We start from the raw sequence: 13526 nt of genomic DNA on the forward strand, positions 1-13526 counted from the left end.
AAGTGAAGGTTATTTGTGACTCGCGTATTTGGAAATTACACGAAAAGGTGAATCAGTAAGCAGTCTGAGGTGAATGAGTGCTTTATATAGCCACACCACTGTAAAAACTAAACGCACAGGGTTTTTTTTTTTTGTGATCGACATTTTTGTTTTTAAGCAATTTGCAGTGCAATTTAAATTATTTTTGTATCCAATTTACAGTAAAGAATTTGCATTCGACGCACGTGAAAGAAAGCGAGTTTTTGTCTGAACGTGGGTTACAGAGTCACACGAGTCGTCGTCTTGGGCCAAATCTGTAGATGATCGGTGTTAAATTTAAAAAAAAAAAAAAAAAAAAAAAAAAAAAAAAAACAACTGCAAACTTCTCAGAGTCTCGCAGAATTGGCCTCGTATGTCTGCTATGACAAAATCCTGAAGGAACGAAATATTCACTCGCTTTATTTCTTTTTTTTCTATTTAATATTTCTGTAGTTACTGCATGTGATTCAAAACAATCAGTTATTTAAGCTGAGCAGCGTAGTCTTAAACGGGCAGCGACTCATCATAGTTAGTATGATGTGAAGCTGCTGTAACGAGGTTCGGGGTCACACGGACTTCGAAAGCTCGAGCGGACAACGGACGGTTCGGTTTCGATTTGAAGAGACGCTTTAACGTGACGTTTTGGCTCACACGCTTTCTTGTTTAGAAAACAAATCTGAAATCGTTGGTTATCAGACACGGCGCTGGACTCGTATTGTGTTGCGTTCTACGGTCAGCATTTGCGTCACATCCCTGAACTGTGTGTGTCCTTGCAGCTTCGCTAACTGGCGTGTTTAAAGGCCGTACGGTCCGACAAACCCATCTGAAATAATCGCTGGGTTCCTGCTCAGCCTTGAACTGTTTTTTTTCCCTCCCGTGATTGTCATTACGGTTAACTGTTTGAGACACAGATTAAACCCAGACTGGATTATAAAATCCTTCATCGGGTGAAAGAAAGAAAGAAAGAAAGAAAGAAAGAAAGAAAGAAAGAAAGAAAGAAAGAAAGAAAGAAAGAAAGAAAGAAAGAAAGAAAGAAAGAAAGAAAGAAAAGGGAGAAAGACATGGAGAAAGAAAGAACGAAAGAAAGAAAGAAAGAAAGAAAGAAAGAAAGATAGATAGATAGATAGTTTGAGACACAGATTAAACCCAGACTGGATTATAAAATCCTTCATCGGGTGAAAGAAAGAAAGAAAGAAAGAAAGAAAGAAAGAAAGAAAGAAAGAAAGAAAGAAAGAAAGAAAGAAAGAAAGAAAGAAAGAAAGAAAGAAAGAAAGAAAGAAAGAAAGAAAGAAAGAAAGAAAAGGGAGAAAGAAAGAAAAGGGAGAAAGAAAGAAAAGGGAGAAAATAAATAAATAAATAAATAAAATAAATAAATAAATCTGCCAGCATTTCTTTTCAAACTCTGTTTAACCTCCAAGTGCTAGTGAGATGGACACTACAGATACCACAAGAGATGCTATTACCCACAATCCTTAAAGCAAATCCCATCAAGTGGGAAGAGTAACACAGTAACACAGCGTGAGTGTGTGTGTGTGTGTGTGTGTGTGACAGAGAGAGTGTGTGTGCGAGTCTCTCACTTTCTTTGTCGTCGCACACAGATAGGATGCGCTCGTTTAGAGATTAGAAGCTTGTACGCAGGGCAGGAGATCACTTCAGATCGGCGGCGTGGTAACGGCACAGTATATCTGAAGCGCTGACTGTTTGCTCTGGTTCGGTGGCTTGTAGAAGGCTTTGGACAAGCAGAGATTATGCAGAGAACTGTGTGGCTAACGCTCTTTATTACACTCGGTGATAAACAGGAGCACCGTATGTGTTTGTTTAACGTCTCATTCCAGGTTTAGTCCTCTCTGTCGCTGTTCTAACGCGCGTCACTCTTCTGTTCTGTGAAGTCTTTCCACTAGATGTTGGAGTGAGTCTGTGTGGATTTGTGTTCATTCAGCTACAAGAGCATTAGTGAGATCAGACACTGATGGTATAAGAGTGAGGAGGTCTGGGGTTCAGTCGGTGTTCAGTGGGGTTGAGTCAGAGTCAGGGCTCAGTGCAGGACACTCGAGATCTTCTACTCCGACCTTCTCACACCGTGTCTTCATGGAGCTCTGTGCTTTGTGTACAGGTTCATTGTCATGCTGGAACAGTGTCTGAGTTCCGGAGAAGAGAAACTGTAAATCTACAGCATAGAGACATTCTAGACAATCAAGTTCTTTTTTACTTTTGGGGAAGAACCAGATACTTTGTCCACAAACTTTTGGCCATTAGAATTGATGAGCCTTTGAGAAATTATGTCTCCGTGTTGTCAGACTACTTTTGTAGATTGCTCCCTCGTACCGTTCTGTTCCCCGATTTGTTGTCGTCATTTTTTACGTTATTTCCGCCGACATGAATCGTAGTAGCTGACTGGTTTGGTTCCATTCTTCAAATTCGTTAAACCTCAGGTTGTTGAAAAAGTGGGCCGGGTTACTGCTGTACTATTTTTGTTCTACACGGTGTGCGTTGCTCAGTTTAGGTCCAAAATCCGTCTGGTTTATAGAGTGGTATAATTATACAGAAATACCATATTTAATCGACTGCCTGTACGTTTCTACAAGCTAAAATTATTCTTCTAACTTGAACCGTTACAATAAACTGTAATATCGGCATCATCGGCGAGGGACGCCTTTAACTGTAAACTAAACTCCACAGACATCGATACAGATGCCTTTCCTGAACGTTCTGTTCACATTTGGTCGAAGTTCTATCAAAACTAACAGCTTCCCGATATTCTGCAGACGACAAAAATCATCCCGGGGGTTGTTTATTTTGTCCATTGAGACAGTTGGGCAATTTTTGGCCACAAATACACGCATACAACAAGTGAGAGTCTAAAGATTCTAAAGTTTCCCATAGAGCCCACTGCTGTATAAAATGTTGCACCAAAGTAGATATGTAGAGATCTCAAATATTTCACTGTCAGACTGCATTAGACAAACGACTTGTCACCCACAGGAGTCAGAAAGCTGCAAAGACTCGGAGGCAGTGACCCGGGGCAAATCGCAGTTCGGGTGTGTCGGAGGATTTGCTGCGCGTAACTCAGTGAAATAGGAAAGATGATTTTGACGAGTCAGGGGCTCGAGAGATGATTCTGTCATCGGTGCTCTTCACGGAATAAACAGCGCGGATCGGATTGGACCGGACCGGCCGGGCTCAGCCGAGCCCCGACAACCCCACCTCTTCTGGGGTGCAAAGATTAGTGAGGGGTTCGAGATACCCATCGAATACAACCCAGCCCAATTTAAGCTTTGTTGCATTAAGATGATTAGAACAAAGGTAACCATCGTCAGAAACTCGATTCTGAATACAATACAAATGAATACAATACAAATGTTGATAATGTGAGTTGTGGCTTCGGTCACTGTAGCAAAAGTTTTCAATAAACAAACAAACAAACAAACAAACCCGTGTCAGAGCAGTGATTTTAAGCGAGCCGTGGTGTTCTACATCTAGAACTTTCCACTCACACGATGTGTCCAAGTAAAGACCGAGGTCTACTGAGATCATGCGATGACTTTAGAGTATAAAGTAACTGAGCTACAAACTATAAAGTAGTCAACATCAACTATAGTCCCACACCGACACACAGCCTTTAGAGACACATCTACAGGACAGGATTAACAGTGTGTATCATCTTCATAAGGAGTTCCTCACACAGCCCCCATTCACTGGCTGCTGCCCCTTCTTCAAAGCAGCGACTGTGTGATAGTCAACAGTGTCAACGCTGCCTCGAATCTGCATAGTTCTCCCACCCCCAGCTCAACCCCAGCTCAACCCCAGCTGACCTGAACATCATACACAGGAATGCCAGCAGGGTCACATGATCCAGATTCCTCAGTGACTGTGAACATGAACACAACGTCTGGAAGCTGCCGTGGCGTCCACGTGTGGGGTGAGAACGAGAGCGAGAACAAATGAGCAACAAACGAACGAGCGAAGAAAGCAAGAGACCGAGAGGAGGTACGGAGGTTAGACGTGATCGAGGAGGAGTGATGAAACTCCTTACAGAAAACACTTCAGTATGCGAAGATCAACCAAATTCTTGGGCATTCACAGAATCTTCTATTAATTAAACATCAGTTGTATCAATGTCCTGCTATCGGTTTTGATCCACACCGAGCTGGCGAAGGGGTGTGTTGTGTGTGTGTGTGTGTGTGTGTGTGTTGGAGGGGTGTTTGTTCTTCTACCAGCCCATATGTGCAAAACAAACGTTGTTCTGCATAATTCATGATCTCCACCATAAAACAGGCCATGGCTTCCAGCGATCCGGTTTACAGGTCAGCCTAGGAAATTATTTACGACTATTTGTGGCTGGCGTGTTTACTGTCCCTACATACTGAGGCTGAGACAGACTGCTGAGTGGTGTGAGAGGAATAAATTTAACACCGCCGCAACGTCCCGCAGAAGCCGTTACACAAAACTACTGCACGTGAGAGGAAGAGATGCGGAAAAAGGAGAAACAACAATACTGGCTAAAATATAATAAGAGAACATAATGGACTGTTCTGGTCATGGTCCAAGACATGGCGTGATGTGGAGATGAGAAGTCACAGAGGAAACTGGAATAAAGTCTGCTCACAGAGCCATAGCAGGCCGCGTGTCCTGGCAGCCATGTAAAGCAAAGGTCATTCGGTGGCGCTCTGAGACGGGCAAACGTTTACAAACGGAACTCCAACCCCCTTGGTAAAGGTTGATGGCCTAGAGTGTGTGATAATGATTAACGTGCACACACACATCGAGCACGTGGACACCGATTCACCAGGCATCGCTTCTTCCCGCAGTTGTCATAAGGCACGTTATAAGAGATGCCAAGATCGATAGCAAACACGTGCTTTGCTTTCGGTATCTCATAGAACATCTTACTTGTAATTCCCAAACTTTACATTTCTAGACAGGAAATGCCCTTGAGGCAGAGTTTGACAGCGTGAAGTCAAATCAAAGATGAAGTAAATGAAGAAGCGCTTCCTAAACGTAAACGTTAAAAGCTTATAAGAGCGTCAGCGTACGGACACATTCGCTTGTTATATTGAAAACGTCAAAAATATACATCGGTTACTACAGAAAATATACAGTTAGCATGCAAGCTAATTGCTCAGAAAAGATGAAAACGGACACGTCTGTGGGTCTGTTCAGTTTGTAGCTCGGCGTCGGCCCAAGCTCAGACTTCTGAGGCGAGTCGAAATAAGTCAGGACCCGACTTCACCTTTCGAACTAGAAACGAAACAAAACTACGGTTCGTTTGCTTTCTATTTCGTATGGTTTATGAATATGGGAAGGACTTTTTGGTTTACCATCAAAACACGCCGTTACAACACACGTCAACTAAAGACACTGCGATGATGATCTAGTTTCATCTGAAACATAACGATAACAAAACTGCCACTAAAGACAATATTTAAGTGGGTTTTTTTTTATTATTATTTAGAAAAAGAAACCAGGAAAACATACTGAGCGAAAACATGAAACAAAAAGCAAATTATTTAAAAATGCTCAAGCTCTTTCGTTTCTATGGATAATATCATTGATCGAAAATAATATCATGATGTTTCTTTTTTCTTAATACGATTCCAATCTTCGTCAGAGGACCGCATACATTTTTTTGACATGACGACCTTTTTTCTGAACAAAATACGGACCGGGTATTTTTACAGGTCACACCGTAGTCAAAGGCTGTACCACAAAATATTGGAAACATTTTACTGTTAATTTGACGCTGTAATTTATTCTGCTGTTCATGAGAAAGCATTCAAATGCAGATTCGGGGGGGTTTTTTTTGCCGCTTTGTCATCGTCTGTTACTGAAGCTCGTGAGCGGAGCAGAGGTCTAAGACTTGAGAATAGAATCCCAGACGGCTCGAGCGGACGCTCTATTGACAGACCTTGCTTGAAGCTACAGTTAAAAAGAATTTTTTAAAAAAATGTGTGTGTGTGTGTGTGTGTGTGAGAGAGAGGGGGGGGGTGTAAGTTAACAGGTTTGTGTCATGACTTTACGGAATTTATGTTAAACTGGTGCAAACCTGCTCGGGGGGGCGGGGGGCATTAAATAATACGCAAATAACAGAATTGTTGTTTTTTTTTAAATCTTTTTTTAATGCAGTTTTCAGCCGCTGTTTGTGTCAGCGTGGGTCTGTGTCACACACACACACACACACCATCATCTGGTGTGGTTTTAAGGTAAACACAGCTGTTTAACTGCAATAACCAAAAAGAAATAATGAAACAGAAAATGAAAGAAAGAAAGAAAGAAAGAAAGAAAGAAAGAAAGAAAGAAAGAAAGAAAGAAAGAAAGAAAGAAAGAAAGAAAGAAAGAAAGAAAGAAAGAAAGAAAGAAAGCGACAGAAAGAAAGAAAGAAAGAAAGAAAGAAAGAAAGAAAGAAAGAAAGAAAGAAACAGACAGACAGACAGACAGACAGACAGACAGACAGACAGACAGACAGACAGACAGACAGAGACAGACAGACAGAAAGAAGGAAAGAAAGAAAAAAGGGAAGGAAAGAAAAAAGGGAAGGAAAGAAAAAGAGAGAAAGAAACAAACAAACAAAAAAGGGAAAGAAAGAACCAAAACAAAAAAGGGAAGGAAAGAAAGAAAGAGAAATTTTCAGTGTTTAGGAAAGGACTGTAGTTCTGTGTAAGAGTTTGAGATGAAAAAGAGGAGAGAGGTAAAAAGTGGCTTTATGTTGTGACACAACTGCATGCAGCACTTGTACATTAACACAACAATGAGCACGAACCCGCCCCATTAATCCTTTATCCCCCAGCACTGAATCTCAGAAGCACAGGGAAAAATCTCTCTGGTAAACACCAACACTGAAACTGTTTAAAAACACAAAAAAATCTGATTTTACTTTTCTTATAATCACGACTTTGCTGACTGCTGACTTCCTTCTCTTCAGGAATGAACAGAGAGAGACGAAGGGAGCAGAAATGGAGAGAGGGATTTTTTCAGGATTTCCTTTTACTTCTAATGAAATTACTCACAGCTGCCTCAGGCTCACAAGGCCACATGTTTTTTCACGGGGGAAAAAAAAAAGCCCTCGCCGTGACCGCAAATCCTATCCGACTGCGTTCAGGTGTTCTTCCTTAAGTGAGATTAGTGCTCTGGTCTGTCTGACTGTCTCTTCTTCTGTAAGACACCCGCTTGTGTCTGCTGCACGACTGGTGGGAAGAAGAAAAAAAAACACAACAGATTCGCTGTTGTGAGAAAAACCTTAACCGGCTTAAAGACGAGCAGGGAAACAGAGCCATAAAATCCTCCTAATGGTGCGAGGAATTCGGGAAGTTCTGCCAGGAATCCGAGTCTCCTTTTTCCTTTTGTGGAACATCGATCTGCAGCGACTACTGTACTAGAGGGTGACGCGTTTTCTCATCCAAGTCAGCAAATGTAAAAGAACAGATTTGTGTGTGTGTGTGTGTGTGTGTGTAAAACAGAAATTTGGAGGGAAAATCTCCTGTTTAAATGGAGGAACGTGTCTTGGCTACGGCTCCAAACTCACCCCTGAACCCCGTCAGCCTGCAGCAGCGTCTCCTCTGCACAAATCTCTCCACGCCGCTGGCTTTCATTTTCTGCTGATCCCACTGGATTTACTGGTTAGCACCGAGCTAGCACATGTCACACAGATAACCATATCGTCACTAGGCCCAGGCGATATAGAAGGTGCACCGTTTTTTCCGGGTGGCGCGATTCGGCGGGACGTACGACGGAGTGCCACGATTCCCATAAAAGCCGTTATTTTCTAAGCACAGCCAGGAACACGGTTATTTCACTAAAACTAGAGATTTAGAAACAAAACTAATAGTTGTGTTTCATATAACATACTATACACAATGCACTTACACTGTGTAGCCTAATGTCATTTTTGTTCAATGTTTAATGTTTAAAAAGGTCATTAATGAGTTTAAACCGTTTCCCAGTTGATTTGCCGTAAATTATGTCAATCTTTAGCAGAATACGTCATTTTTAAAATGTGTAAATATAAATGGCGATCTGGCCTAATATAAGACATCCTTCCCACATCGAGCATCATCACCTGGTAGCCCCGCCCCTTTCGCTAACACGATCACCGCTCGGTCACTGACGAGTTCCTCTTTCTCTTTTAAGCTTTCTGCTGTCGTCGGGATCGTTTGTCGTTATCTGGTTCTCAAATAAAACCGCTCTCGATGTTCGTTCACACATCATCCTTGCTAATCTGCTAACATTACGGTCGGTTTTGATCCAGATTTAACCGGTTTTGACTACTTTAATCCGGATTATTATGAACACACACTACACTGTTGTTTTCCAATTAATGCTCAGTTTATTTATTCCCCCATTTATTTCTCTTTTTAAACAATGTGATTCTTTCCGATCGAGTGGGTCACGTGTCTAAAACAAAACAAAAAACAGTTTCTTTTTGAATCTCAGTCCACATCAATGGTGCAAACATGAAATATTGTTTTTTGAAAAACACTTGACAGAATTTAGCCTGATGTAGCCTTAAAACTTTAAGAAGAAAACGTTAATGCTAGTACTCAATAACAGTCTAAACTTCTACACAAGTATGTGATTTAACAGACAATTAATAGTCACCAAACCGCTTCTCGTTTGCATCTAGTTAAACGTCTTTCTCACGTTTATTCGCCACACTCGCATCACTGCTACATCTACTGCTGAACTGAGTCGTATTCTCCAGCTCTCACGTTTGGCAATGATGTTGTTATGAAACTGCCTTTAGGTGAATATAGCTTGTTGATGTTCGTCACAAAGACGCCGCAAAGATAGTTCGGTCTCAGAAGCAAAAAATAAATGCGGTAGTAACCAAAAGTGTGTGTGTGTTGGGGTGTGTGTGTGTGTGTGTGTGTGTGTGTGTGTGTAATAATGACACTATCTATTAAAGGGAATCTGGTGTAAAACGTGCATGCCGCTATTTTTCAAATAGTGAATTAGTACCAGTGTTGTATAAAGTAGAAAACAATACTTGAGTAAAAGTACAAGTATCGTACTAGAAAAAGACTTTGGAAGAAGTGAAAGCCACCTTTTAGAATATTACTCAAGTAAAAGTCTTAAAGTATCTGATATTTACTGTACTTAAGTATCAAAAGTCATTTTCTGATATTTAATGTACTTAAGTATTTGAAGTAAAAGTAAAGTAAAATTTCAGTGATTTTCGGTAGGCATAAGAGCAGGGGTGGTTCTAGGGTTTCATCTTTATAGATAAACGCCTTCAGCGCTGACTGCGCGTGCATGCTGCGCGTACCTGTGCTTCTCCGTAGAGCGCGCGGTGCTGCGTAATACAATCTAGGAGCAGTGATTAGCCAAACCTCCCTTACTCCAGTCGCACATTTCTTCTGATTTTATTTTGTAGTAACGAGTAACGAAGACGCTTAGTGGAAATATAACGGAGTAAAAGTATACATTTTATCTAGGAAATGTAGTGGAGTAAAAGTGAAAGTTGACAAATTTAAATAACGAAGTAAAGTACAGATACGTGAAATTTCTACTTAAGTACAGTAACGAAGTATTTGTATTCTGTTACATTACAACACTGATTAGTACAAAGGTCTCACACCGGCGTATCTGTCCGAGAGTAACGCTCGTGGCTCTGGTGCCGACCGCTCGTCTGTCTCATCAACACTTTTACACAATTTCAATCGATTCAGAATCAAGAAATATTTGAACCCTTATATCATTTTAAGCTCCGAGTCACTATCAGAGCTGTGTGCAGACCAGCCACAGGACTTCAGCCAAACAAAGTGCCATTGTACTGCTGTATCTCTGTCCCTGTCCCTGTTCCTCAACACGCTCACAATGCAACAAGTCTTCGTGTTCGAACAACAAAATAATTCTCCTTCAAAACAGCGGTCACCTGTTTGCGTCACGTTTTTATTAATGAGAAACGCAGGACGAGCAGGGAAAAGGAGTCCGGCTTTGGGAAAAGGAGACAGATTTCATACGATCTGGACTTGTTCAACAAACATTTGATGGAGTCTAAAACATTATCACAGCTTTAACCTTGTTAACTAGACGTTTCTTCACGATGACGACGTTAATCGTTAGAGCTTATTATGAATTTTGTACATTTATTCGGTATTGAATGTCTGTCATGTCTCACACCACAGAGGTGCTGCATGAAGTTCGTATGAAAGTAGACACTCTGAACTTTAAGAATTTGTAGTGTTTCAGACGTATCTCTGTTTTTCCCTAGATAACTTGGGGAACTAGAAAAGTTCCAGAAAAAAAAAAACATTTCTAACATCTTCAATGTAAACGTCGATATCAAACTCATTTCTTCTTTCTGAGACGCCCCAAAGTGCTTGTTCATAATTATCTAAATTTAACGTCTCACACTGAACACCAACAGAGTCCAGACTCATTTTAGATCCAAAAAATAAAAATTAAAAAAAATGTTGGACATCAAAAAACTTAAGCCATGTATTTCTCTGAGGTTGTGGGGTAATCTGTTATTCTACAGTAGTTCCACTCTAAATGTGTTTCCGTCCAGGTCGGCTGTTTTGATTCCACACTCAGCGCCCGTGTGATCATTTTTGCCTCCGATACACATGTCCATGATTTTCTATACAGATGTTGCATTGTGTTTTAAGAAAAAACAAAAAGCTTAACTGTTACTGCTTGCCCGTTGTGTGGATCAGTAGCCCTGCCCCAGATGTCAAGCACTTCCCATGTCTTGAACTGGAAACCGTATTAATCTCCTTTACCGGTATTGTTAATTGTGCTTTAGATTGTTTCTGGAAATTTAATTCAAATTAGTGAAATGAGATGAAATCCTCCAGATTTTATGTTGTGAACAGATCCTGATCATACGTTTGTGTGATGCAAATATCCTAAATGACTACAACAATCACTAATCACCAGTGCTCCCCAACGACCAATCACTAATCACCAGTGCTCCCCAACGACCAATCACTAATCACCAGTGCTCCCCAACGACCAATCACTAATCACCAGTGCTCCCCAACGACCAATCACTAATCACCAGTGCTCCCCAACGACCAATCACTAATCACCAGTGCTCCCCAACGACCAATCACTAATCACCAGTGCTCCCCAACGACCAATCACTAATCACCAGTGCACCCCAACGACCAATCACTAATCACCAGTGCACCCCAACGACCAATCACTAATCACCAGTGCACCCCAACGACCAATCACTAATCACCAGTGCACCCCAACGACCAATCACTAATCACCACTAGTCGCACCTGTTCATCATCTTATAATTTCTTTCTTGGAGATGTCTTCCAGTAATAAAAACAAGTAACCCCGTCCTTCATGATTAATAATGATCAGTCCATTCTTTATACCAGTGAAAAAAGGATTATACTCATGTTCTATTCTGAATAAACTCCATTCAATTCTACTGAATAATATTCTAAGTGAAAATCGTCTTTCCTCGTGATGTGATATGCAAATGAGCACAACAAATAAAGTAATATGTAAATTAGACAACGACATGGTGTGGTGTCTTCCTGAGCACTTTCATGGCTGTTCTGTGAAGAGTGTTGAGTTCAGTATGAGAGGTGGACGTTAACACGCTCCACCTCTGGAACAGAAACATGTCTATGACAGCAGTGAGAAGATTACAAAATGCAACTAAACAAATCATATGGGGTTAATTTTTTTCTAACACCTAGCAATGTTTTCTTTGTCCTGACAGGGCAATAAAACACAAACTACCCCAGCATTACTGCTCCATCACTAATCAGCTAACACTGTGCTGCCTGAGAAGAGCTCCTCAAAAAAAACACACACACACACACACACACACACACACACACACCTTACCAGACTCTCACACACACAGAAACACAGAGGCTAACATGCACACACTGACTAACACAGAGAACACACACAAAAAACTCACAAGACTAACACACACACTAAAGACCTAACACACAAGCAATAAACCTAAACTAATACACACAAACTAACAGACACCCACAGACCTGCACATGCACTAAGACTAACACACTAACAAAGAGACTAACATGTACACACTGACTAACACAGAACACACACACCTCACCAGACTAACACAGAGACTAACACGCACACACTGACTAACACAGAGAACACACACAACTCACCAGACTAACACAGAGAACACACACAACTCACCAGACTGACACAGACACTAAAACAGAGGCTAACACACACACTAACACAGAGAACACACACATACTAACATGCACACACTGACTAACACAGAGAACACACACACAACTCACCAGTCTAACACACACACACACTAACACAGAGACTAGTACAGAGACTAGCACAGAGTCTAACACACACACACACACACAGAGAGAACGCGCGCGCGCGCACACACACACACACACACACACACACACACTAACATGCACACACTGACTAACACAGAGAACACACACACAACTCACCAGTCTAACACACACACACTAACACCGAGACTAGCACAGAGTCTAACACACACACACACACACACACACACACACACACACACACAGAGAACGCGCGCGCGCGCACACACACACACACACACACACCAGAGACTATTACCACAGAATAAAACACACTCAAACACTAAAAAACCACAGAGTAACACGCGCGTGCGCGCGGACACAGACACACACACACACACACACACACACACAGAGGGAGAGAGACACAGACACACACACACACACACACAGAGGGAGACAGACACAGCTAGCTAACCCTAGCTAACATGTTTAGCTCCCCGGATACCCGGATAAGAAGAGAACCCGAGCCGGTTATAACACACTAACACACCCTGTACCGTTTAAAACACACACACACACACACACACACACACACACACACACACACACACACACACACACACACACACACACACACACACACACACACACACACACACATATCTTACCTGTCAGTCTGATTTTGATGCTCGATCCGTTCCTCCGAGTCCCAGGATTCGACATCACTCCTGTAAATAAATTAATCAGACTAACTTTGTCCCAGGCCCCCAAAGCCGCTCACAGCTCACAGACACGACGGTGTGTGTGTTCCCAGCCCTACACAAGCCCCGAGTTTATGTCCTTCCCAGCGAAGCCCCCCGCTCGTCGCTCCCGGACTCGACAACATACGCTAACATTTTTCGAGCTCGACGACGCGCTGACATCACGCTCGTGCACGACGGTACGGAAAAGGAAAAAAAAAAAGTACGTGCGCGCACACGTCAACCGCGCCAGCATCCGGTCTGGAAACCGTGTATTTGGCTACAATCCAAAATGGCGCCCTAATGGGTGTGTAGTGAACTACACAGTGTACAAAATCGGTTTATTTAATAAATACTCGATGGTGTAACTGACTTATATAGGAAGTATGACCATCTGGGTGCTAATCAAGCTAATCTATATTAACAGAATGTGATACATTGTGTGACTGTGTGTTGAAATATATATAAATATATATATATATATATATATATATATATATATATATATATATATATATAT

General features: G+C 41.7%; 1 protein-coding gene across 4 annotated transcripts in view; it reads right to left on the minus strand.

The window, feature by feature from the left end:
• Nucleotides 1-13207, minus strand: part of smurf1 (SMAD specific E3 ubiquitin protein ligase 1) — a 36967-nt gene extending 23760 nt beyond the window's left edge. For 2 of the 4 annotated variants that reach the window (XM_047808090.1, XM_047808093.1), the window contains exon 1: nt 12935-13206. In XM_047808090.1, coding sequence (XP_047664046.1) covers nt 12935-12989 — 55 coding nt within the window. In that variant the 5' untranslated portion in view covers nt 12990-13206. Of the gene's footprint in view, nt 1-12934 lie in introns of all 4 variants that reach the window. The other 2 variants (XM_047808091.1, XM_047808092.1) reach the window with 2 other exon arrangements.
• Nucleotides 13208-13526: the final 319 nt, after the last annotated feature.

The sequence above is a fragment of the Tachysurus fulvidraco genome, chromosome 24 (assembly GCF_022655615.1).
Source record: "Tachysurus fulvidraco isolate hzauxx_2018 chromosome 24, HZAU_PFXX_2.0, whole genome shotgun sequence".
In the NCBI taxonomy this organism is placed as follows: Eukaryota; Metazoa; Chordata; class Actinopteri; order Siluriformes; family Bagridae; genus Tachysurus; species Tachysurus fulvidraco.